The 26,170-nt window shown below is 40.7% G+C and overlaps 1 protein-coding gene across 7 annotated transcripts in view; it reads left to right on the forward strand.

Moving 5' to 3' along the window:
* Positions 1-26,170, forward strand: part of INPP5A (inositol polyphosphate-5-phosphatase A) — a 320,002-nt gene that overhangs the window by 195,520 nt on the left and 98,312 nt on the right. For all 7 annotated transcript variants that reach the window (XM_081955467.1, XM_081955466.1, XM_081955465.1 and 4 more), the window contains exons 8-9: positions 5,273-5,392; positions 25,627-25,711. In XM_081955467.1, the coding sequence (XP_081811593.1) occupies positions 5,273-5,392; positions 25,627-25,711 (205 nt within the window). The remainder of the gene's footprint in view (positions 1-5,272; positions 5,393-25,626; positions 25,712-26,170) is intronic.

A 26,170-nucleotide genomic window follows, 5' to 3' on the forward strand; every position in this document is an offset into this window, starting at 1 on the left:
TATGGCGCTTCATCACCCTCAACTCCTCGGTATACCAAGGAGCCCGGGTGGGTCGCTGCCGTAGGAGAGGTCGCAAAGGCGCAACCCGGTCCAAGGCCCCAGCCATCGCCCTATTCCAGGCGGCCACTAGGTCCTCCGACCGAGCGCGGGTCAGGGCTACAGGTAGTGGCCCAAGCTCCGTCTGGAACCTAACTGGTTCCATCAGGTGCTTGGGGCGGTACCAGCTTGGACAAACTGGCTCCGCCTCCTCGCGGTGGGGGGTAGCGCCAGGGAAGTCTAGCCAGAGACAAGAGTGATCTGACCATGACAGGGGAGTAATGTCTAAATCCCCTATTCCCAGATCACTCGTCCACTGCTCAGATACAAAAACAAGGTCCAGTGTGTGGCCACCTTCGTGTGTGGGGCCCTGAATTAGTTGGGTCAGGCCCATGGCTGTCATGGAAGCCATGAACTCCCGAGCCACCTCGGATGCTGCTCCCGTTGACGGCAGGTTGAAATCCCCCATAACCAAAAGTTTGGGGATCTCCACCGCCGTCTCCGAGATCAGCTCGAGGAGCTCGGGCAGGGCTGCTGACGTATAGCGAGGAGCCAAGTATACAATCAGCAGACCCCACTGCCTCCCTGTGCCCCATTTCACACCAAGAGACTCACACCCGGGTATCTGAGAAACAGTGAACTCCCTCGGCTCTAGACCGTCCCGTATGACTACCGCCACCCCTCCACCCTTACCCAGGGCCCGAGGCTGATGAAATGCATGGAAACCCGGTGGGCACATTTCCACGAGGGGTAAACCACCCTCGTGACCCAACCAGGTCTCCGTTATTCCTGCAAGGTCCAGCTCCCCCTCAGAGATCAACTCATTAATGAGGGGGGCCTTGTTGGTCACGGACCTTGCATTGCAAAGCATCAGCCGCAGGCCCTGTCTCTGTAGTTCCCGACCACCTAGGTTGCGGGGGTTGGTACAAACGACCGGGCGTAGCCAGCAGCCACGGTCTCCCAACCAACTTTGTGATCTTCTCTTGTCCTCGCATCCCCCCCTCCCCGCGACCGTTGTAATAAAACAACCCTCTACTGGAATAGCTTGTTCCCTCTCCCCCCCCACTCCGCTCACTTCTCTCCTGGACTCACCTGTTCGTGTGGCACTGGCTTCCCTCCTGGCCTGGTTATCCCCCCCCCCTTCCCAGAACCCCCTAAAAACAATATAAAACATTTGGCTAAAAAGCCCCTCAGCTTCCTCTTCTTCCACCTCTCGGGGTTCACGAACCTGTCATCAAGGCTGGCCCTTGAGAGAGCCAAGGGCCATACCTGCGAGAGAGGGGCCTCCCGCAGGCGGAGCAGGTCTATCCTCGAATAAATTGATAAGTTGTTGACCATCCCAGTGGGGTAAGTGTGCAGATGATATAAAGTTAATAGTTAAAAGCCGGTCGGGCTAGAGTCTCAATGGAGGGCGGAGGGTTTTTCAGTGTCCAGGTGGTACTTGGTACTTGGAGGAAGGGGGGGGGAAAGCAAGCAATGGTTAAATATCCCAGGTGGTGGGGGAAAAGCAAAGGTGGTAGAAGGTGGTAAAGGGTAGATGATAGTTCAACTCAGCTGTTTCCAGGTGGATGTGGCCCCCCCGATGGGTGGGGGGGGCATTCTTGGCCCAGCTGCTTGGCTCCTAGTGTTAGCCCACTGGAGTCAGCAGGGCCCGGGAGGGGTATGGGAGTAGCCAGGAACGAGTAGCCAGGAATGACAAAATATCCCAAGGAGTCCCTGGCTGCGGCTCCCTCCATTCGTCCGTCGCCGCAGCCATCTCCTCTTTCCTCTTCCAGCTGCCTCCGGCTGCCTCCCAGTCCTTCTCACCTATCAGATGTCTCTCCAGCGTCCCGTTACATCCCGTTGTTCCCCTTGTGCCCTTCGATGTCTCTGGGGTCTCTCCGGTGCCTCCAATGCCTCCGGATAATAATTGAATCTCCTGTCATATTCCAAATTATCTCGTATGAATTTATACCAGTTCTCTCCAAATGATATTTAGCTACATTAAAAAAAATAACCAAGAAAAATTATTTTTGGCTTTCACTTTTTTACTGAAATTTTATTAAAGATTACAATTACTGAATGCCTCAAAAAAGATAAACTATTTTTTAAAAGAATAGAAGAAAATAGTCAGAAATGGGGGTGGGGAAGAGAAAATTAAAAATAAGAATATAGTAAAGAAAACTAAAGGAAATTTATAAAGAAATTACTTCCTCCTTCATCCCAAGTATAATTAATTTTAGTAACTTACCACCTTCCAAGGACAATGATGTTTTTTCTGATACCTCATCTTTTATCTTTAAATCTTTAAAGCTTCATCATTCAGTCCTGGCCAGCAAAATCCCTTAAGTGTTAGCAGAAATAACACATCTATTTTAATCTTATGAAATAATCCAACTTTTCTTTTTAACCTGATATTTATTCCCTTTAAATAATATCCTAGGTCTTGATTTCTTTTCATTTTTCTTTGTTCCTTCTCACAAAATAGTTTAAAACTTTGATAAGAGTCTTTTATAAATCCAATATAGGAAAGTTTTTCAGTCATTCTCTTAGCTTGTTATTTGTATATCCCTTTTAATTATTATGATATTAGTCAGTTTCTTTTATGTCCATTGTAGAATCCTTTCCCCTATTTTATTTGTTTGTATCCCACTTTTATTATTTTTACAAGTAACTCAAGGCAGCGAATATATCCAGCATAACTTCCTCGTCCTATTTTCCCCACAACAACCCTGTGAGCTGAGTTGGGGTGAAAAAGAGTGACTGGCCCAAAGTCACCCAATTGGCTTTCATGGCTAAGGCGGGGCTTAAACTCATGATCTCCACTTCCTAGCCTTGTGTCTTAACTACTAGACCAAACTGGCTTCCTTTTATCATTCCTATCATTTTTAAATCACTTAGTCTTGTCCAATAAACTTGTTCCTCCACCATACAAACTTTTAAACAGTCTATCTACAATAGACATGTTTTAAAATTGTATTTTTAAACTTTGATAAAAATATTATACAATATACAAAAATATACAATATTACACAAAAAGATTACAATTAAAAGAGAAGATTTTTTCTACTTACTAATACAGAATGAAGCAAAATACTTTAACACTGGATATATTGATATTTGTGAATAATGGATCAGAAATTATTATTATTTTTTGAAATTAAGAATTTTACATCTTTATTCTCAGTAAGTATTTCCTGAAGGCAAACGATGCTGTTTTAGTTCCTTTAGATAGTAGAATACTTTTTTTCTTGGTGGCTCAATTTATGTTCCAAGTTAAATAATCGCTCTCCTTTTTCAGAAGAGATTTTGTTGGACAGATTTCACTGTCTGGCTATCAATCTCAGTTGCAAATCTGTCCCCTCCTTCAAGGACATCTAGTTTGCCATAGATCCTCACTAGAAGTCCTCAAAAATATTTGTTGACTTTCTCAATAGATGCATAAATCTTTCTTTGATTCATTCCTAGAAGGAATTTAATATTTGATCACATATAAGAAGTTATAATAATGAATATATAATATATTAAATGAACAGCTATATGATAACAAATCTGAATTCATATTCTAGAGCAGGGTTGGGGAATGATGGCCCTTGTGGACTTCAACTCTGGCTCAAGAATGCTGGCTCAAGAATGCTGGAAGTTGAAGTCTACAAGTCATAAAGGGGCCATTGTACCCCACCTTGATTTTAGAGGATATTGATTTACTCCAAATAGTGTTTTTTTATTTATTGGTGAGTTTCATGCAGAAATGTTATTGATCACATTTTGTGGGTGCTTATATCAGAAAATGGGTGAGATAGATATTTTGATATCAGTAGCATGGTATCTTTAGGAACAGAATTTCCTAAAGTCAGGACTTTAGGCAATGTGTCAGGATTTGGAGACATTGTATGTTGTGACCAATGGTGGCGAACCTTTTTCTTACGACATGCCAAAATTGTGCAGGCGTACATGCCATCTCAATCTCCCCACCCACTTGTGCATGCGTGCGTGACCTCCCCGTGCATGTATGCATGACCCCTCCCCAGGCTCCAGAGGCTTTCCTGAAGCCTGGGGAGGGCGAAAATGGCCTCTTCTGGCCCTCCGGAAGGGCGAAAAATCAGCTGGCGGAGCTGACGGGTGGCGTGCCACCAAATATGACTCAAATATTCACCATCACGGTTCTAGAACTTTATGTTGGAAAGGTTTCAGAAGATGGTCCTGATGTTTTTCCTGTTCCACTGCATTGCCACTGGTCTCAAGCTTCTAACTTGTTCTTCATGGTTTTTAACATCTACTTGACACATATTGGAATATCAACAAAATGCGGATATCACACAGTTCTACTTCCCTTTTCTATTCTCCATTACAAGGGTACAGTAAAAATACAAAATGGGTATTTGGGGGTAGAAAAACAATTAGAAGCTTAATCTTTACAGTTTGGGGAGAGAGGGAATTAAAAATCGATTTAAATGCAAGTCTATAATACTCTGTAGAACAGCAGTCCCCAACCTTTTGGGCATTAGGACTGGTTCCATGGAGAAAGGTTTTTCCACAGGCTGGAGGAGGCGTGGTTTTGCATGCTGCTTGCATCCCGCAGATGGGGCATCGCTTGTTTGCGCAACCCAATTGTTGACATACCACGCACCAGGGGTTGAGGACCCTTGCTGTAGAATATATTGCTTTCCTCCAGAGCATATAAATATGAAGTTTGAGAGTTTTTCTAGACTCCGCTTACCATGATATCTATAATAAAAAGTATGCCAGATTACTATAATATTTTTAAAAGAGGTATTGAAGCAGTCAAAACCATTGTAGAAGCCAAACATGCATGTCATGTACCTTTGTTATATAGTGTGTGTTTCCAAACTAATTTAATATACTAATATGTCCTTTTGCAATCCTAAATGGATTGGTACTAGGTTTTCTGAAGGACTATTGTACTTGCACAAACCTGATGAACTTTAAAACCAACTTCTAAACTTTGCTTTCAAGTTCACAAGTAAGAACTGCATGATGAGTACAATAGGATATTTTCTGTGTACTTTTTTGGAATTACCTTCTAACATCAAGGTACTAGGTTCTGCTTTGTGAATTCTTAAACACTGATTTGTTCTAGTTTGTATTTGGCTATTTTTACTGTGCTGTGCTGCTTTATTTTACTTGCTGCTTTTACAATATATGTTATATTTTAAAAGATTGTCATTGTGTATTTCACATTTTTTTAATTCTTATTTATATTCTGAGACAATCTTTTTTTCCCCTTTTGTCACAGTGCCTTTGACCTGGTAAACATTCATCTTTTCCATGATGCTTCCAATTTAGTTGCTTGGGAAACAAGCCCATCTGTTTACTCAGGAATAAGGCATAAGGCCCTTGGTTATGTACTTGACAGGTAAGTAATAAACTTTATTGGCTCTTTGTATTGCTCTATGTTATATTTCCAATATGAAAAGTTATTGTGGTGGTGGTGGCTATTGAGACTTTTTTTTAAAATGTCCATATCCCTGAAGAGCTGAAAACATAAATGATCAAAAAGCATTTTTTTAAAAAAGTTTAATGTTGAAAACTATTAAAACTCAGTATAGTGATCCAGCCCTTTATAAAAATAAATTACTGGAATGTTCTGCTATTTTTCTAACATTGTTAGTCCATGTGGTAAAAATTAGGAATCTAATAACACTTTTTTCTGATTAACTTATTTTATTTAAAGGTGTAAACTTTAAAAAGGCATAAAAAGCTTGTGGCATTTGTAAAATATGTTATGTGCAAGTATGGCACTAGACTTATGAAATCTTGCTAGGGGTTTACAAGGTATAAAAGTCATGTTCTATTTACTTAAAATTACAGCAGCTTCCTCCAAATGAGCTGGAATTGTAATATTCATAAACCCCAGTTTATATAGAAATCCTTTTATTTTTGTAGGAGCCATCAGTATTTGATGATTGTAAAATTCAGATATGTTTATAATCAGAAAGGTCGTCAACAAATCCTAGCCAAACTCAAAGAAGCTAAATAGAAATAAACATGGTTAGTGTAATACTTGGATAAGATATCTCCAGAAAATACCAAGGTTGGAAGATAAATTGAAAAGTCAAAGAAACATCCTGGAAGAAAGAATGATGAATCAGTTCCATGTTAACACAATGAATTATATTGAAAAGGAATTCAACTTTTGCAAGGTTTTTTAAAAATAATATAACATAATAACATTAAAACAAAGTAGGGTTCTGTGCTTCACTTCTAATAGACTTAATATTTTTGTTCCATAGGTTAATATATCACCACCATTCTGTCCTTGAACATTCCCATTTTATACAGTAAAACTGAATTTGGATTTTTTTTTAACTTTCTAAAGATATTAATGATAGGCTAAATTTATTCATTATACATAGTTTGGAAAAATTAAAGGGCTTACAGAATAATATAGGATAAAAATATTGTATTCTAATCCTCACTTTCTGGGTAACATAATGCTAAATACAAATTCAGTATTTTATTTCCAGCCAACTTTTCATGCTTTCTCATGCCTATTGTTTTATATTCAGAATGAAGAACGTTTGGGGAAAAGAAATGTGGATGTTACAATATTAGATTTTCATTTCATTTGATTACTCCTCACCTGGCAAAGGATTCTTGTATAATGTATTGATTGGTATGCTTTAATTACCCAGTTATTCAAAATTCATGAATTTTCTTTTCCCTAAACTCCCCTTCTTAAAAATGGAGCTTCATAAGGTTTTTGTTTTGTTTCTTGCTTTGTTTTAATTATTCTAAAAGTATTTTGATTTCATCCTTATTATCTGTATGGGCCACTCGTCCCTGTAGTATACTAACATGTGCCAAATGTACTGAGAAAAATATTTGGTGTTCTTTAGAATTCAGGCATAACTAATCTGGGTAACATGATTGTGAGTCTACTTTTCTTGTGGATATTCTTTGGTGGATAAGATTAAGCTCTACCTGGGCCAGCATTCTTTGTAGTGATCCTAGCAACTAGCAGATAGTAGGTGGTCTAATGAAAATAATTGACCCATTATCCCACTCTATCAAATAGCATGCAGTTATGTGCATAAACTTCAAGGGGAATGAATTAGTTTTTGATGTGGGATTTATTTCCATCTCTTTTGATTATGATAGTGTTCCAAGGGAACATTTGTATATTACTGTGATTTGCTGTTTGTTTTCTTTTAATGTTGTCAGGCTTTGGAATGCTTCCACAAGCATCTTGGTGAAAGTAAGGAAACTGCCCAGTTGCAATAGCACTAATTGTAGGTCAAATATGTCATGGTAGTATATCATTACGGTGTGACACTGCCAAAACCAGACTTGGCTCTCCTGCCTTTCAGAAAAGAAAATCTTCAGTTTTAGGTGGCACTATCACAGTGGGTTTGCATTCACATAGATTGCTCATTTTGAGAAAGCAGCCAGCCGCAGATCCGGACCTCCGTAGTGAAATGGTGGGCTTCTCAGCACAAAAGCGACTTCTGTAAGAGCAGTGAATAATGGGAAACCCCTTTCATCAGGGCTGCTAACCTTTTGGCAGCCACCAGCAAACTCTATTCTGATCTGCTGATGGGGGAGGACAATACACTGAAGCTCACTTTGAATGAATGCTACCACCAACAGTGCCCCCATTGAGAGGGTTTTGGGAACCATCTTGGACTATTGTCTGCCATCACTCCTTCAGACAGTGGAAAAGGGGAAAGTAAGAGCATCCATAGGAAAGAAAGTAGTTCTTTTCTTGCCTTTTAATCTCCCTTTAAAGATTCATAGATCTACATTTCCAGCTGAGCTACAGGAATTATGCAGTGTCAGATAAAGACAGAAGAAAGAAATTTCAAGCTGGGCCTTGAAATCCCCTTATCTGCATCCTCTAATGATGCAGATTTAGTGCTCTTAAAATGAGGCTGATAAGTCTTTTCCTCTATAGTCTTTAAACTGCTAAAGAGCATTTAAGAGCAAAGAGCAGTTCAAGTTTCAGGAACAATGCTAAAAAGGAAAAGAGTTTAATGAGCTAAAGCCTCACTGAATGAAACTGAAACATCTTTTCACATTTGATTTAAATTGTTGTGGGAGTAAGTAAAACAGTTCCATCAGTGGATGCATCTTGGCCAGTGTGAATCCCAATTAATTAAGTCTGCTTATGCAAGATTGAACTGTGTCACAGACTGTGTTCTGCCTTAATTATTTGGAAGAAAAGTAAATTGAAGGGTGTTTTTTTTAAGAGAAAGAGAGTTTAAATTTTTAAAAAATACATATCCCAAAATAGTATATAATACTGGAGCATTGTAGTTAAGTAAAACAATATTGAAAAGAATAAAAACCATCATAAGAAAAATGAACCAAGTCTATAGCATGCTTTGATTTTCATTAATCAAATGTTCATTTCATTAATGTTGTTTGAAATTGTTTTCTTAGCTGTTCATTAATGGCATGCAGATTTTTTAAGAGTAACCATATGAACTTTTGTCACATTTAGAGTCATTAATGAAGTAACTTATAACAAGAATTGCTTTGAGACCAGTAGTTTCCTATGAAAATCATTTATGTTACAAACTTTGTATTTAATGTTCCTAATTAAAATTTAATTGATCAATCTTGTGCTTTTTGAAATAGAACAACTATTCTCTCATTAATGTTGCATAGATACTGATCACTAAGCAGATCATATTCATAGAGAGGAGAAAAACACAAGAAATGTTTAACACAAGGAATTGAATAAGGAGGTCTTCAATGAAAATTACAGTAATAGTGTGGAAGAAGAGTAATTACAGATAGCTGTGCTTAATATGCCAGCTGTAAAATCAAAATGTATCCCAATATTCTCTTTAACTCCCACCCCCTCAAACCTGACGTAGGTCTTCTGTTGTCTCTTCAAAACATAGTTTGGCCTAGTTGAACAAAAACATTTTTTTTTACATTACAACTGTGAAATCTTGGCATAAAGCCCCTTTTTGTGATCCTCATTATTTTCTCACAAATATAGTCCATTGTCACATAGCTGAAGTTAATTTGATCAACATTGGGACATTTAACTTTTATGTTCAGTCAAAGGAGCTGTTTCATGCTCATTTTGAGTATTCAAAAGAAATGATTGCCAGAAAAATAATGTTACTATTAACAATTCAAAGCAATTAGTTTTCCCAGGGTGAGGCAATGTGATGCACAGATGCTCATCAGTCAACTGTCACGTCTTCTCAAAGACCCCTCTACTCTAAAGGTTTCTTTTGGGGCTTTTCCCAGAACTAGCAAGTAAATGAGCTGAAAAAAAGCTACTTTGTCTCTAGGCAGAGGCAAACTTTGAATGATCCAGGTCACTGGAAAAATCTGAGCACTTGGCATATTTGTAAATACTAGTTTACTCTTGTTATTTAAACATATATTTTTTCCAATAAATGGAACACTGTTACTTTTGACAGCGATTATAAAAAATAACGACATTTTAATTTTAAACCAACTGAATCTACAACTATTGTGAACATTAAAATGGATGGGTAGGTGGGTGAATGGATGGACGGACAGACAGACAGACAGGCATTGCTGGGCCTTTTTTTTCTTTATGGAAAAAAGGAGTGATCTTATACTAAGATGGATTATGATTTCCAGACTCCCTCTAATTTCTGACATTCCTTGTTGTGGGTAAAATACTGTCTTCTGCAACTTTTTCCAAACTAGGTACAAATTTGTATACATATAAATTGCAAATTTATGTAATACTGACATGTCAAATGTTTACATGTTTCTTAAAATATAGCAACTAGAACAGTGATGGTGAACCTTTTAGGCACTGTGCCTAAACTGCAAGATGTATGCGCATATGCACCCTGCACATGCATGGGCACCCCGCCCAATCTGCAAGACCCAAAAACCAATTGGCTAGTGGGAGGTGCGTGCACTTGAGCAGCAGAGAACTGAAACAGAGCTGGGGCAACCGCATGCGTTCCCACAGAGAGGGCTCTGTGTGCCAACTCTGGCACGCGTGCCACAGGTTCGCCACCACTGAACTAAAAAATATAAAAATTGTTCCTTCAAGTAATTTTTTGACTCCTAGCAATGTTTTCTTGCAGTTTTCAGAACTAGTTTGCCATTGCCTGCTCCCTAAGGCCAAGATGGAATGACCGGTCCAAGGTCATTTACTTCACTTCCCAGCTAATTGTATTAAATTGTCTTTAAATTAGAAAACCATTTTTGCATAGTTTATAAAATTGAAGCTTATTTGGTTGTTGTTGTTTTTAGCTAACTTTGAACTGGAGATTCATCATTGATTTTACTACATTGCAGATTATTAGAATTATGCTTAATAAAGAACCATACAATCCAAATATTCCATATCTGAATATAACTGCTTGTCTGTTCTTTTTTAAATCTAGTGCTTCTTATAAGCCTATGAACTGTGGATTTTGATCTGAAGCCAGGGTGTTGTACTACAAGAATTCTATTACTGGGAAACAATTCACATTTATAGCAGCTTTGCCCATTACAATAGTAGTAGTGCTTTATTGTAGCAGAATTGACAAATACTTATATCATTATACGTATCTAACATTGCATTAGTTTAAATGTCAATGTCAGATAAGATCATGGTTTTGTCAATAGAGGGAAAAACCATTCTAACTAAACAGAGCCATTTTTCCAGCTCTAAAAATTGATTTTTATAGCTCTTGTAATCCTTTCCCTAAATTAAATATATATTATTGATGTGGTCTTTCTTGCCATCTTAATATCTGCTGACATGATAATTGATTTTAAAAGTATTGCTATTTTGGTGTTGTTCATGGGACTCGATAATGAAATTAAAAGTGAACTCGCATATTAGTTAAATGATCCTGGCAAATGCCCTAAGTAATAAGATTACTTATTACACCTAAGACTCTTTGACAACACCTTTTATCTTCTTGTTTGTTGCCTGACATTTTGAAATGTTTTTATATTATTAATAGGTTTGGCTATTACATCAAAAAGGTTCAAAGATATGATAAAGTTAAGCTTTTTAATGTCAGCATTACAACATGCTGTTGAAAACACATTAAATCTTATTTTGTTATTCTACACTGACACTATTTATTTTCCCCCAAAATGTGTTAAGGCCCCCATTTCCTGAATTTATTGACATCTACAGATTATAATTTTCCTGTCTGTTGTATATATTTAATTTTCCTTGTATTATGTTTGCAATTTGGTTTTAATTGATTTTATAATTTCCCAGAATCACTTGTTTCAGATAGTGGCTGTATAAATTGAAAAAAATAAATAAAACAAAATAATGTTTAAAAACTGTCTCAAGGTAAGTTATGGAGTGCACAGTGTACTTAGCAACAAATGGAATTGTTTAAAGGGGACAAATCCATTTTTTGATAAGTTAATAGTATAGCATTTAGGAGCTTCTGAAGACTTTATTTAATCCAGGGTTGTTTCCCTTGGTGGCTGGCTAATAATAATTAGCTACTATTGATATACATGCAAGCGTGACAGAAAGACAATTCCTTATTTTTCTGTTATTGATGTTCTTTTGTTTTGCCGGGTTTATTTCTGTTGTGTTTCCAGTTCTACTATATTATTTTTAGATGTCACTAAAGAATAAGAATAAGAATAATTTTATTTGATTAGCTGCAACCCTCTCCCGAAGGACTCGGGGCGGCGTACAATCGAAACGGATAAAAATACACATAAGACAAACATATATACAAAAAAACAGAGACATATAATAATAATAATAATAATAATAATAATAATAATAATAATAATAATAATAATAAGTTTGAATTTATTAGCCGCTCCCTTTCCAAGTAGGACTCGGGGCGGCGTACAATGGGGCATATAAAACACAGAAAATATATAAAACACATAGGCGTACATACAGAACATACATACAGATACACAAACACGGACTCGGAGGAGGTAAACAATTTACATCATATAGACAGTTAAAAGACCCGCATTAAAATACCCCAATTGTAAAAACCCGATATAAAATTAAGATTTAACGTTTAAAATACAATTTAAAAACAGTTAGGAGGAATAAGAATAATTACGATTGAGCCAGGCCAGATAATTGAAAGAGGTGGGTCTTCAGCTGTACACGGAAGGAGCGGAGATCGGAAGTAATCCTGATGTCACGGGGGAGGTCATTCCACAGGGCTGGGCCCACCACAGAGAAGGCTCTGCTCCTGGGTGTCGCCCCCCGGCACTGTTTGGCGGACGGCACCCGGAGAAGTCCCTCTCTGTGTGAGCGAATTGGTCGTAGGGATGTGTGGGGCAGGATGCGATCCTGCATATAACTAGGCCCTGTGCCATGAAGCGCTTTAAAGATCATAATCAAAACCTTGAAACGCACTCGGTAGACCACAGGAAGCCAGTGCAGCTCGCGCAGGAGAGGTGTTACAGGGGAGTACCTAGTCCTCCCCATAATCACCCGCGCGGCCGCGTTCTGGACCAACTGTAGTCTCCGAGTGCATCTCAAGGGAAGCCCCATGTAGAGAGCATTGCAGTAATCCAGGCGAGACGTCACTAGCGCATGGGTGACTGTGCGTAGGGCATCCCGGTCCAATATACATATGTGCATGGAGGAGAGTTGACTTATAAGTGAAAGACAATTAAAAACACAATTTAAAATCCCCTTAAATAAAATTACTAAATTAAAAAAACCCATCAGGAGCGTTACGAAGTTATGGTTGAGCCAGGCCAGCTATTTGGAAAAGGTGGGTCTTGAGCTTGACACGGAAGGAGCGGAGGTCTGTAGTGGTCCTAATATCCGGGGGGAGGTCATTCCACAGGGCTGGGCCCGCCACAGAGAAGGCTCTGCTCCTAGGCGCCGCCCCATGGCACTGTCTGGTGGACGGCACCTGGAGAAGTCCCTCTCTGTGCGAGCGGATGGGTCGTAGGGATGTATGGGGCAGAATACGATCCCGCAGGTAACTAGGTCCTGAGCCATGGAGCGCTTTAAAGATCGTAATCAAGACCTTGAAACGCACTCGATAGACCACAGGAAGCCAGTGCAGCTCGCGCAGGAACGGTGTCACATGGGAGTACTTAGTACTCCCCATAATCACCCGCGCAGCCGCATTCTGGACCAACTGCAGTCTCCGAGTGCATTTCAAGGGAAGCCCCATGTAGAGAGCGTTACAGTAGTCCAGGCGAGACGTCACCAGCGCATGGGTGACTGTGCGTAAGGCATCCCGGTCCAATAGGGGGCGCAATTGGCGCACCAGGCGAACCTGGTGGAACGCCCCCCTGGCCACGGCTGTCACATGTTCATCCATGGACAGCCTGGCATCCAGGAGGACGCCCAAATTGCGCGCCCGCTCCACGGGGGCGAGTTGAATGCCCCCAATGGCCAGAGATGGGATTATCTGGTTGAACCGGGGAGCCGGAACCCACAGCCACTCCGTCTTGGAAGGGTTGAGCCTGAGTCGGTTGTCATCCATCCAGACCCGTACGGCTTCCACACACCGGGACATCACTTCGACGGCCTCGTTGGGGTGGTTCGGGGTGGAGATGTACAGCTGAGTATCATCAGCGTACAGATGATATCCCACCCCGAAACCACGGATGATCTCACCCAGTGGCTTCATGTATGTGTTGAACAGGAGTGGCGAGAGGACCGATCCCTGTGGCACCCCACAAGTAAGGGGGCTTAGGGTCGACCTCTGCTCCCCTGCCAACACACGTTGCGTCCGGCCGGAGAGGTAGGAGCTGAACCACCGCAAAACGGTGCCCCGGACCCCCAACCCCTCCAGTCGGTGCAACAGGATACCATGGTCGATGGTATCAAAAGCCGCCGAGAGGTCTAATAGGACCAGGATAGAGGAACAACCCCTATCTCTGGCCCTCCAGAGATCATCTACCAACGCGACCAAGGCCGTCTCTGTGCTGTGCCCAGGGCGAAAGCCAGACTGGCGCGGGTCTAGATAATCATTCTCCTCCAGATGTCGTGGAAACTGAGAAGCCACCACACTCTCTACAACCTTCGCCAAAAAGGGAAGGTTGGAGACAGGACGATAATTGGCCAGCTCCGTAGGGTCCAGGGAAGGCTTCTTGAGCAAGGGTCTCACCACCGCCTCTTTCAAGGCGGCCGGGAGAGACCCCTCACCCAACGAAGCGTTCACTAGGCCCAGGAGCCAGTCGCGTGTAACCTCCCAGGAAGCCAGTACAAGCCAGGAGGGACACGGGTCCAGCAAACGTGGTAGGTCGCAGTCGTCCACGCAATCTGTCCAAATCCTCGATGACAACCAAGTCAAACTCCTCCCAAAAAGGTTTCTCAAGACTCGCCCCTGGCGTCTCGACTGGGCCACTGAAGGGGACCCAATCCTTCCGGATTTGAGCGACTTTATCCTGCAGATATTTCCCAAACTCCTCTGCCCTACCCTGTAGAGGGGCCTCCCGCGGCCTCTGAAACAGAAGGGAGCGGGACACCTGAAACAGGGCGGCAGGGCGGTTCTCTGCGGATGCAATGAGAGCGGCACAATATTGACGTTTGGCCGTTCTCAATGCCACTAGGTACGTTCTTAAATGGGCTCGTACCTGTGCTCGGTCAAATTCGGATCGGGAGGATCTCCAACGACTCTTTAGGCATCTCTTGCGGCGCTTCATCACCCTTAGCTCCTCGGTGAACCAAGGAGCCAGGGTGGATCGTTGCCGCCGGAGAGGCCGCAAAGCCGCCACCCGGTTCAAGGCCCCGGTAGTCGCATTATTCCACGCGGCCACCAGGTCCTCTACCCGAGGGCGGGTCAGGGCTGCAGGAGGTGGCCCAAGCTCCGTCTGGAACCTGTCTGGTTCCAACAAGCGCCTGGGGCGGAACCATCTAGTGTTTTCCGGTTCCGCCTCCCCGCAGCGGGAGGTAGCACCTGGGAAGTCAAGACGAAGGAGTGAGTGATCTGACCATGACAGAGGAGTGATGGTTAAATTCACTCCTCCCAGATCACTCAACCACTGGCGAGAGACAAAAACAAGGTCCAAGGTGTGACCTCCCTCGTGTGTCGGGCCCTGAATCATTTGAGTCAGGTCCATGGCTATCATGGAAGCCATGAACTCCCGAACCCCCTCTGATGCTTCTCCCACCGACGGCAGGTTAAAATCCCCCATCACTAAAAGTTTGGGGGTCTCAACCGCCACCGATGAGATCAGCTCGAGGAGCTCAGGCAGGGTCGCTGATGTATGGCGGGGAGCCAGGTATACTATCAGCAGGCCCAACTGCCTCCCAGGGCCCCATTTCACAACAAGGGATTCACATCCGGACGTCTGTGGCACAGTGGACTCCCTCGGCTCTAAGTCCTCCCGGATAATCACTGCTACCCCACCGCCCCTTCCCCGGGCCCGGGGCTGGTGGAATGCTTGGTAACCTGGTGGGCACATTTCCACGAGGGGTAACCCTCCCTCGTGGCCCAACCAGGTTTCCGTTATTCCCGCGAGGTCCGGCTCCCCCTCCAAAATTAGATCATGAATGAGGGGGGCCTTATTGACAACGGACCTCGCATTGCATAACAACAGCCTCAGGCCCTGGGCCTGCAGATCCTGACCACCTAGAACGCGGGGGTTGGTACAAGCGACCGGGTGTAACCAGCACCCATGGTCTCCCAACCGACTGTGAGTTGTTAATCTGTCCTCGTATCTGCCCCTCCCTACGACTGTTGGAATCAAGGAGCCCTTTATAGGAATGATATCCTCTCCCCCCTCCTCCTCTCTGCTCCTTCTGCTCAAGACCCCACCTGGTGACCTGGCTCTGTCATCGCTCCTGATCTGACCCACCCACCCCCCAACCCCTGAACCCCTAAAAGAATTTAAAAAACATTTAACTAAAAACCCCCTAAGTCCCCGCTTCCTCCACCTCTCGGGGTTAACAAACCCGTCATTAAGGTGGGCCCTTGAAAGGGCAGAGGGCCATGTCTGCGAGAGGGGGGACTCCCGCAGCAGGAGCAAGTCTGACCTCGAGTATATACTGGGGGGAGCTGCAGCAAGGGCCAGGGTGCTGTAGATGTTAATTAAGTCAGCAAGCCAGGTTCCACATCAGATGGTAAGTCAGTACGTGGATGATAAGTGGATGGTAGATAGATGGTGAATAGGTGGAAAGTAGATGGTAAATGGTGGAGGCCAGGAGGCAATCTGTGGTGTGGGTGGGCAGGCAGTCTAAGTAGATATTTGATGGAGTTTGATGGTAAAATTGATGGTAAATTTGATGGTAAGCGGGTGAAAGCTGGTAAAAGATGGTGGGGGGTAGTCCCGCAGGCACACACAGTAGTCAGTGGTTATAGATAGTCAAAATAACAAGTAACAAGTGACAGGTGGGCAGGTTAGCCATGGCAGGTAGATGACAAATGGTAGGGGTTGATAAATCCTTTCTCTTCCTGGCACTAAACCTCCTGCCAATGGAAGCCTCCTGCCAATCTCCTGGGCACAGACCCGTCCTGCCCTTGGTGCCACAGGTCTCCCTCCTTCTGCCAGGCTCCAGCAAAGCTCTTTAAGGGCTAGCCCCATCGTAGCCTGCCTCCCCCAGCTTCAGCAGCCCCCCCGCTGTTAGTCCTGGCCCGAGCGCTGCTCCAGCCGGCCTACGGCTCTCCCGCAGGCCTTCTTCGGCCTCCAGCGTCTCGAGCGTCTCGAGCCTCATGCAAACCCCCGAACGGCCTTTCTGCGGTCCTCACCCTCCAATTCGGCCTTGCTAGCATCGCCGATACTGTCGTTGCGCCGCCCGGGTCACTAGGATGCCGCCGCCGCCACCAGTTCATCCTGCCTCTGCCCCTATCTCCGCAGTCGCCGCCGCCGCCATCGCCGACCTCCAGCTGAAGCTCCAATACCGACTCCACCTCCAACTCTCATTTCGGCTCCAGCTGGGGCTATTTCCTCATCTCTCCTGGCTGTTTGACCACCCTGGAGGGCCAATTAAGGCTCCATGGAAAGCCAGGGTGGTCGCTGCTCTTAATTCCCGACCCTCACGATGGAAAGAGGGCCGGGGGCGCCCCCTCCCCCGTCAAAGAGCTCCGTGGTAGTACGGAGCTCAGAAGTCAGCAGCCATTTCCCCCGGAAGCTCCTCCTTGAATCAGAAAGAAAGAAAGAGAGAGAGAGAGAGAGAGAGAGAGAGAAAGAAAGAAAGAAAGAAAGAAAGAAAGAAAGAAAGAAAGAAAGAAAGAAAGAAAGAAGAAAGAAAGAAAGAAAGAAAGAAAGAAAGAAAGAAAGAAAGAAAGAAAGAAAGAAAGAAAGAAAGAAAGAAAGAAGAAGAGTAGGGGAAAATTTAGATTTCACCCCTGGATCCCTACGGAGACTCCCCCATGGGGAGCATCTGAAAAATGGTTGCATCTGAAAAATGATACTGTTGTATAAATTTGACCACATTAATGCTTTAATATAGGTAGTTTTCACTTAGCAACTTAGTCTTTGTTTAGTGATTTAAATTATGATGGTGCCAAAAAATATAGCTTTATGACTAATCCCCACATTTATGACATTTGCAGCAGCCCTCAGTCACCTGATTACCATTACAAATAGTACACATTGTCCTGATTTATGCTTAAAAACAAAAGTATAGTCATGGTCACAGGATTTCCCTCTTAGTGATTGCTTCATTTAACAACAGAGCAGCCAGTCCCAATTATGGTTACTTAATGAATATTATTTTTTGTTATATAAGCAGCTTTCATTTCAGCCACTGATTTAGGAGCTAATGCTAATTCATTCTCCTCTTCAAGTAGTAAAGTTTTATGATTTATCTTAATTGGTGTTGATCTAGTATAATCTGCCAGGTATTATATATTCTATTAATATATACACTCTCTGAACTTAAGAATGTTCAAGAAGGAAGCTGCATTTTTAAGCCCTGTATTGATAAGTGAAGGAGGATTTTATATTAGTGTTTATGTGTCTATGGTTATGGAAGTTTTCCCACCCAGTTTTTAGTAGCCAATATCCAAAGGGATGTTTGAGTTCACACAAGAGACCTAGTCCAGTGGAGTCAAGTAAAATGAAATTCATTTTTTGTAATACAACTAAAAAAAATCAGCATTAGCGCACTGAGATTTCAATGCTTTTTTCTGATTTGAGTGGTAATAATAATAATAATAATAATAAATATTTATTTCTTAGCCGCACCCTCTCCCGAAGGACTCGGGGCGGCGTACAACAAAACATAGGAAATAAATATATCGACATACATATAACAAAACATATACCAAGACATATATACGACATATACAAGGAGGAGGTGAACTGATAGATAAAAACAAGTAAAAACACAATGTTTAAAAACCCCTAAATAAATTGAATGCAATTAAAATACCCCAAATAAAAAACCCGTCAGGAGCGATATAGTTGGATCAAAGTTGAGCCAGGCCAGCAACTTGAAAAAGGTGGGTCTTGAGCTTTACACGAAAGGAGCGGAGGTCAGAGGTATTCCTAATATCCGGGGGGAGGTCATTCCACAGGGCTGGGCCCGCCACAGAGAAGGCTCTACTCCTAGGCGCCGCCCCTCGACACTGTCTGGTGGACGGCACCTGGAGGAGGCCCTCTCTGTGCGAGCGGATTGGTCGCAGGGATGTATGGGGCAGAATACGATCCCGCAAGTAACTAGGTCCTAAGCCATGGGTAAGACTATATACCATACTGATTTTACAGATTCCTTTAGCTTCAGAGCAGTCTGACATAAAATATGAAAACCTCCTTTACTTTTCGGTAAGCAAAGAAAAGCTTGGGCTAGAAGGAAGAATTGTCATAGTTGCTCCATCATAGCTTTGTAGTACCTAAAATTTAAAAAAAAATGATTGAACTTCTCAAGCAATTCCTATAACCATTGACAAATCTAATCTACTCTAATATTCTATTACTTATTTATTTATTTGCCTGCTGTTCTTTATAGCCAACATGCTTCAATGAGCAATTGTGTGTAAATGAAATAAAAGATGGGAAATCTTCTATAGAGTCACCTTTCTATGACCTTGTTTCAAAACTTCTCTGGGCCCCTTGATACTATGGCCAGAGGAGATTCAACATTCTAAACAAATGAAAATACCTCTATTGTTTGTTTAGTAAAATTACTTCTAAATAGCCTCATATAGATACATTATATGATATGGCAGTTCCTGCATGCAACAACATTATTTTTAGGATATTCATATTTATATAGTATATTTCATGTTTAGATTAACTTTTATTTTTATTTACTTATTTATATTTTGTATTTCTAATCCATCTCCCTCAAAGAAGGATTCTTTTAAGCAGACCAAGTTCTTCCACACAAAAGTGAACACCTTATCATTGCAGTCAGTTTATACTGATGCTTGGTTGCAACAACATTTAGCCTTTTAAGATTATTTCTATTGTTTTATTTTTTAAATATGAAATATATCCTATATCGTCAAGCCACTCTGCAGTGATAGCCATACAGACATCAAGTTTGTTTATATCAACTGCCTTAATAAACCTGGTAAGCTGCTTTACTAAACTCTGCATACAAATTTAAAAAGCAAAACATAATCTTCAAAATGCTTAAAATATGTATTTAAGACTGTTTAGAAGAGATTTTTTAAAATTTGTCCAAGCCACTGCTGAACATAGCACTCTGCTTTAACACTGTTTGAACCACATTTAATTTTGCTCCTATTAATTTGTCCTCTGCTCTTAGTAATTTCTTTCATTTTTGTGTCAAATAGTCTCCTTTCGTTAGCATTCAAGGCACATATATGCTTGTGCTGACAAATACAGACCAATAAATAAGATTATGGCAAACATTAATTTTTGAAAGCATCCAAAAACTTTATATAAAACTGTTTTGTCATCTAAATTGTTTCTTCCCTAGAAATATTAAAATGTGCTTCCTTGTTTTCTTTATTCATCTTGTTGGACCATGGTTGAGATTTTGTTTTGTTGTTCACAAAAGAGAAGGAGGGAGGGAGAGAATGTGGGTGAAGCACCATCCTTTCAGTGGTGTCAAACCAGGATGAATCGGCCAAGGGAAGCATGTTTATAGACTGTGTAAAGAACTTTGTCTTTGTGTGGGAATGTTGGTGACACTGTTACTGTTTGCCTGAATGAACTGTGATGACGTGGCTAATAAGGTATCCCGCTGAGCACCACAGCGGGCCTTTCTCAGACCTCCCACTTAATTCTATTCAGCTCCAGCTCAGTGTAGCTAATTTTTCCCATTCCTTCAATTCTTTTGCCCCCCTTACAAACAGAAAAGTCAACTTTTCACACCGAAGGCAAGATAAGTGCTTTAGGAAATAATCTTGTAAACAGAATGTTACCTTCTGACCTGCAGCTGATACCTTGACTTGGGACAAAAACCACTGGCCTATTGCATTAGACATGGCTATTAGAGGAATAATGCAGCTGATCCTTCTTACAAAGTGCCCTGAGAAATGGTTTAGCTAGATCATGTCCCTCTTGTCACATTGAACATGTTCACCAACTCCCAACATGCACGCAAACCCAGGCTCTCAAAATCACTCATATGTAACTTTTTCTTCTTCTTCCCTTACATCCTCATCTCCAGGCCATCTTATTAGAAATAAATGTGAGAATAAATAGTAAAATTCAGTTATGTAGATCTTGTCATATTAACCATTTTGAATATGTTTTAAATTTTCACTTTAAATAGGAAGAAATGCCTCAAAAGTGCCTTATACCTTTTGAAATTGAATAACAGAAAGTTGCACTGAATTCATAGTTTAGAGTTGAGATGCTAAATACATTGCCTAGGAAAGAACGTTCTTTGGATACAGTATATTTATTTCAAAATAGACATATAATTGACTGTAACAGATTTGCCCAAATATATTATTACTGAGCATTTGTAAACATATATACATGGTATGTTTCCTGTTAAATAAGTAAACCTTTATACATACTTCATGGATTTTAAAGACGACTGTCATCAAACCCAATATTTAATTTAAAGGAAATTTTCCTGTGAAAATCAACCTTGAACAATTGATAAATGTTGGAAACAATAGCCTATACAGGTAGTCCTTGGCTTGCAACCATAATTGAGCATGAAATTATGGTTGTCAGTTGTTGCTGTCATAAATCAAGGTATCACATGACCAGACTGCCTTTTTTTGCATTTTTTGCAGCAATTAGTAAGTGAACACCAGGATGATTAAGCAAATCCTTTTTACTCTATAGATTGGGTAGGGGGTTGCCAGAAACTGGAAGTAAATGTTGGAAACAAGGAAAAAAATCATGGTCAGTTTCTACCTTTAAGTGAGATATTTGTTAAGTGAGTTCTGCCCCAGTTTACGACCTTTCTTGCCACAGCTGTTAAGTAAATCATTGCAGTTGATAAGACAGTAACCCGGTTGTTAAGTGAAATCTGATTTCTCCATTAACCTTGCTTATCCAAAGGTTGCAAAAGTTGATCACATGACCTTGGGACCCAGCAATGGTCATAAGTATGAATCAGTTACCAAGCATCTGAATTTTGGTCACATGATTATGCAGATGCTGCAAATGTCATAAGTGTGAAAAATGGTTATGTCAGATTTTTCAGTGCTGTTGTAACTTTGAACAGTCACTAAATGAACTGTTGTAAGTTGAGGACTACCTGTAGTCCAATCAGTCAGTCTAGCTTCAGGCTAGAACTCTCCCCTTCTTCCCAATTGCTTCAGGTTCTGGACACCACTCCAGAGATAACATGTTCTAATGCTTAAATTACAGCCGGAAGTGAAAATATATGTCTGTGCATCACATCTATGAAAATGCTCAGGAAAATCTAGATATATTTCACAAAAGGTTTTAAGAAATTTTAGAAAAAAATCCAGAGGTCCATCTTTTGAGGAATATTCAAATTATCTGAGGGACAAAATTGCTTAGATCCACTTGGAGTTGAACTCAGGAAATACAGATTCTCTCAGGTTAATTGAAGCACAATCTGTGTTTTGGGGGAGGAGTACTACCTCATAGTCCTGAAGAAGTGGACAGAGCTCTTAAAATTGTATATTATATCTGTATCTTTCATGGTAGGTTTAGGCTGCCTGATGAGGTAATGTGTGGTTGAACCCAGGCAGTGGTTAATTAATCTACAAAGACAGGGTAGTCTGTTTTTAACTTAAAGATGCAATGGTATACATCCCCATTCCAGAAACCATTCCTGGACTCAACAATACTGAATAATTTTCCTCTTTTGATGAAACTTTATAAAGATGTTAAGCCTCAGTTTTATAGGACCCTGAAGGAAACACATTTTACCCCATTCCAGGAATTTGGTCTGGGTTTCATATTGAGAGGTCATTGATCGAAACCGTTCACGGAAATCATCTGTTAGAATAAGATGAACCATCAGAGTGTGTTGATGATTCTCAGTTGTGCATCTCTATCTCTAACCAACCAAGTGATGCCTTTAAGGTTCTTTATCAGTGTCTGGATGCTGTGAGCATCTGGCTTATGCTTAATTCTAGAAAGACTAAGTGACATAGATTTTAGGTCTGGCCTTTATTGGAGGCTTTCAATGTTTAGTTATGGTTGGGTTGGCACTCCCCTAGGCAGAACTGGGTGCACGTTTTGAGGATTGTCCTAGATCAGTGATGGTGAACCTTTTAGGCACCGAGCGGCCAAAGTGTGTGTGCGTGCTCAAACTGCAAAGTGTATGCGCGTGTGCACCGCACACATGCGCATGCACCCCGCCCAAACTGCAAGGTGTGGGTGCATGCGCAGCAAAGACTCAAAAACCAGTTGGCTGGTGGGAGGTGTGTGCGCTTGAGCAGCAGAGAGCCGACACAGAGCTGGGGTGATGGCGCACGTGCCCCCAGTGAGGGCTCTGTGTGCCACCACTGGCATGCGTGCCATAGGTTCACCACCACTATCCTAAATTCTTGGCTCCTGCTTGAGGGGCAGATAGACGTGTGGGTAGGAGGCTTGAATACCAGTTGCATCCGTTTCTGGAGCAAGCATCCTGCTTACTATCATTCATACCTTAATCACTTCTTGTTTGTCTTACTGGATTATTAGCAGGTTATTTGTTTGCTATTACCTCTTGTCCACCCCAACAGATCTGACAGAACTGGCATGCTTCTGATGCCTTCTAGTAAATAATACAATCTGATGGGATTGGCGGAAGCACGCCTTCTCTATCACTGACCAGTGGAACATCTATCCATTGAAATCCAGGCAGTCCCCAGACCTTTTGAAAGGCAGCAAAGACCTGGCTGTTCCCACAAGAATTGGGCCGGGGGATGGATAGAATTAACATCTGCAATATTTTAAGGAATATTTTCTTGCTATTGGTTTTGGGAGTTTGAGGGAGTAGTTTTGTTCATGATTTTGAAACTGGTTGTATTCCCCCATCTCTCCCCAAGTTGTTTTTAATTGGATGGCTATATAGAAATAACCAAATAAGGCTTAGTTGCCAGAAGTGTGGAAAATGTTTTGTGGTTGAAACACCTCAAATGGCGTGCTTTTAAATCACAACACTTCTTTGAGGTCTGAACAGCATGTTTTGGGGTCAGGACAATTAAGGGTAACCTCTACTACTGCTAACCTAACATTATAGATTACCAGGGTTTGCTATATAAATGGATGTGAATCCAAAATACCAAAGAAAATTGATGGTTGCAGACCCTTTCTTTTTTTTTTCTTTTTTTTTCTCTCTTTTTTTTTTTTTTTTTTTTTGAGAAAAGCATGTGCTTCTCTTGAGTTCTTGGAAAGAAAGTTTCGTTTCCTTGAGGTCTCATACTGATTTTTTTCAGTCAGATTTAATTGGTATGTTTGAGCGAGGTATTTAGTTTTTTGAGAATGATTATTGGAGTAGTTGGATACTCTAAGGGATGGAAATTAGTAATCCTCTTTCATAAATTAAGAAGCAAATATAGAGAAGATGAACTTGCTAAAACCATTACTTGCAATGGACAATAAGAATAACCTTGAAGAACAGGAGAAAGAGCTGTGGCCAAGACAAAAGAAACCTGAGTCTAGGGCAGAAATATAGTTTGAGAAAGCAACTCAAACAGGTTCTTCCCTAATTCTCCTCATGATAAAAGGAGAGGGGGGAAGCATACAGTATTAAAATTTACAAGCTTCTGTTACTGTACTATATAACCTTATAATAAAAGTAATATTAGTATTCATAACCTTGATTCCCTAGTCTGGTTTACCTTGAAGGGATGATATGACCACTCCTATACAGTAGGTAGAAGACCTCAAAAGTTCAATGTTTGCCTTTTAAACTTTTTTCCTCATAGCAGCTTATAAATATGAATCATTAGAAATGAATTATTCTGTTCAGGAGGACAATATAAGTCTCATTGCTCAATACTGCCAAAAAGTGGTAGTATCTTCAAGAAATAAATGGAAGATAAATATTTGGAGTACTAATGTTGTGCAGGGCAAACATCTAGAACAGAAATTAATCATTCAGCTTCTATGTTTGATTCAGCCAAACAAGAAAATTTGTAGAAATAGACTCTGATATTATCGGGAAGGAAGTGATAGTCCAAAAGATAAATATAAGATAGGTAAAACTGTGGCCTGTCAATGTAAAATCAGTTTCTAGAACACACAAAAAAAAGCAATTGTTTGAGATAATACCTTTTTTTTCCCCTTATATGTATCAATTTTCAGACAAACAGAAATGTTACTTGCTACTTAAATCTTATCAGAACATGTGATTATATACTGGTAGAAGATATAGTGAATATGGCAGTGCTATTCAATATTGTTTTTCTGTCCCAAACAACTTTATAAATGGAACAGCTGATTTTCTGATGCTGCATAATTTAATCATTGATCGACTTTCTTGTTCGTAGTTCCTCTATGGTGACAAGATGCCTTCCACAATGACTTAGTTGCTTTTTCTTTACCCTTTTTAATATAGGAATACTGGCCCTGTATGATTGTCTGTTGTGCATAAATTTTAGGTAGGAATATCTAGTTCTTAGTATCAATACGTCTTTTATAATACCAAGAGTTACCAAGTAATTGAATCTAATTTATATTTGTGGGGTGGATTGATGGATTACATATAATTAGATTAGATTAAATTTTGTGTGTGGTTGTGTGTTGATAGATAGCACCTCTATGATAAGCACAAATCATCTTTTATGAATGTGGGTGTATGTGTTTGTGTGTGCTGAGGCTACAAGCACTATACTCATTCTACTGCTAAAATAATTTAATCTGATCATATATTTGGCAGCACTGTAAAACTGAGTTGTAAGTCTTGCAGATACATTTCAATATGTTTGATAATATGATATAAACATCAGACAATAACTGGGTGAAATAGCAGTAGAGCCTCCCACTGAGAAACATAAAATTAATTCTGGTGACATGGCTTGGCTGCATTCTTTCTTATTCTATTGAAATTTATCACTCCACTGAGTGAGTAATCACAATTTTTATAGGAAATGCAATTCATGGCATGTTCAAAAGAAAATGTAATGCACAATTACATGCAACTTATAAACATTTTATTTGGGAATGGAGAGATCTTGCAAATATCTGAAAAGCTATAGAGATGTATAGTTAAATTAAAGGAGTACAAATCTTATCCATTTATTCTAATCCATTCGTATTTATTGAGATCATTCAAGGCTTCTGATTCCCCACTCTCCTCCAGAAAACTGCTTGATCCAAATTCTTCGATGATGTGCATTTTATTTAAATATTTAAATTAAATTAAACATTTAATGTTTGCCTTGTTTGTCTTTTCAGAATTATAGATCAGCGGTTTGAACGAGTTTCATATTTTATCTTTGGTGATTTCAATTTTCGACTGGATTCAAAGTCAGTGGTAGAGGTAGGAAATTCTTCCTTGTTTACATCTACATTTCATTCAAAATTCTTCAATTTTTCTTAAAATAATTAGGAAGCAATTTAAATTAATACTAAATTTGCCAAAAAAGCAAATGTTTGTAAAACTTGAAAATAGCTATCAAACCATAATATATAGAATCTACAATAAACCCATTATTCCAATACAAGGAGTCAAAGGCTACATGGTTAGGGAATTTATGCTTGAATGGTTGAGAAATGTTCCTCTTCTGATGCCATAGACAGAAATGAGCAATATGGAGTCCTTGGTGCTTTCTGAGTTTGATTGTTTGCTAGCAAACATTTTTGTCATCATATTTATCTAGTAGCTATTGATTTGATTCATTTGGTTCATTTCAGTCCTCAGGAATACAGACTAAGTTCTCCAACATTTCTGATTTCATTCACATTTCCTGTGAAGGAAACACTGAAAACCATTGTAGGA

The sequence above is a fragment of the Natrix helvetica genome, assembly GCF_964273705.1.
Source record: "Natrix helvetica genome assembly, chromosome: 5".
NCBI lineage: Eukaryota > Metazoa > Chordata > Lepidosauria > Squamata > Natricidae > Natrix > Natrix helvetica.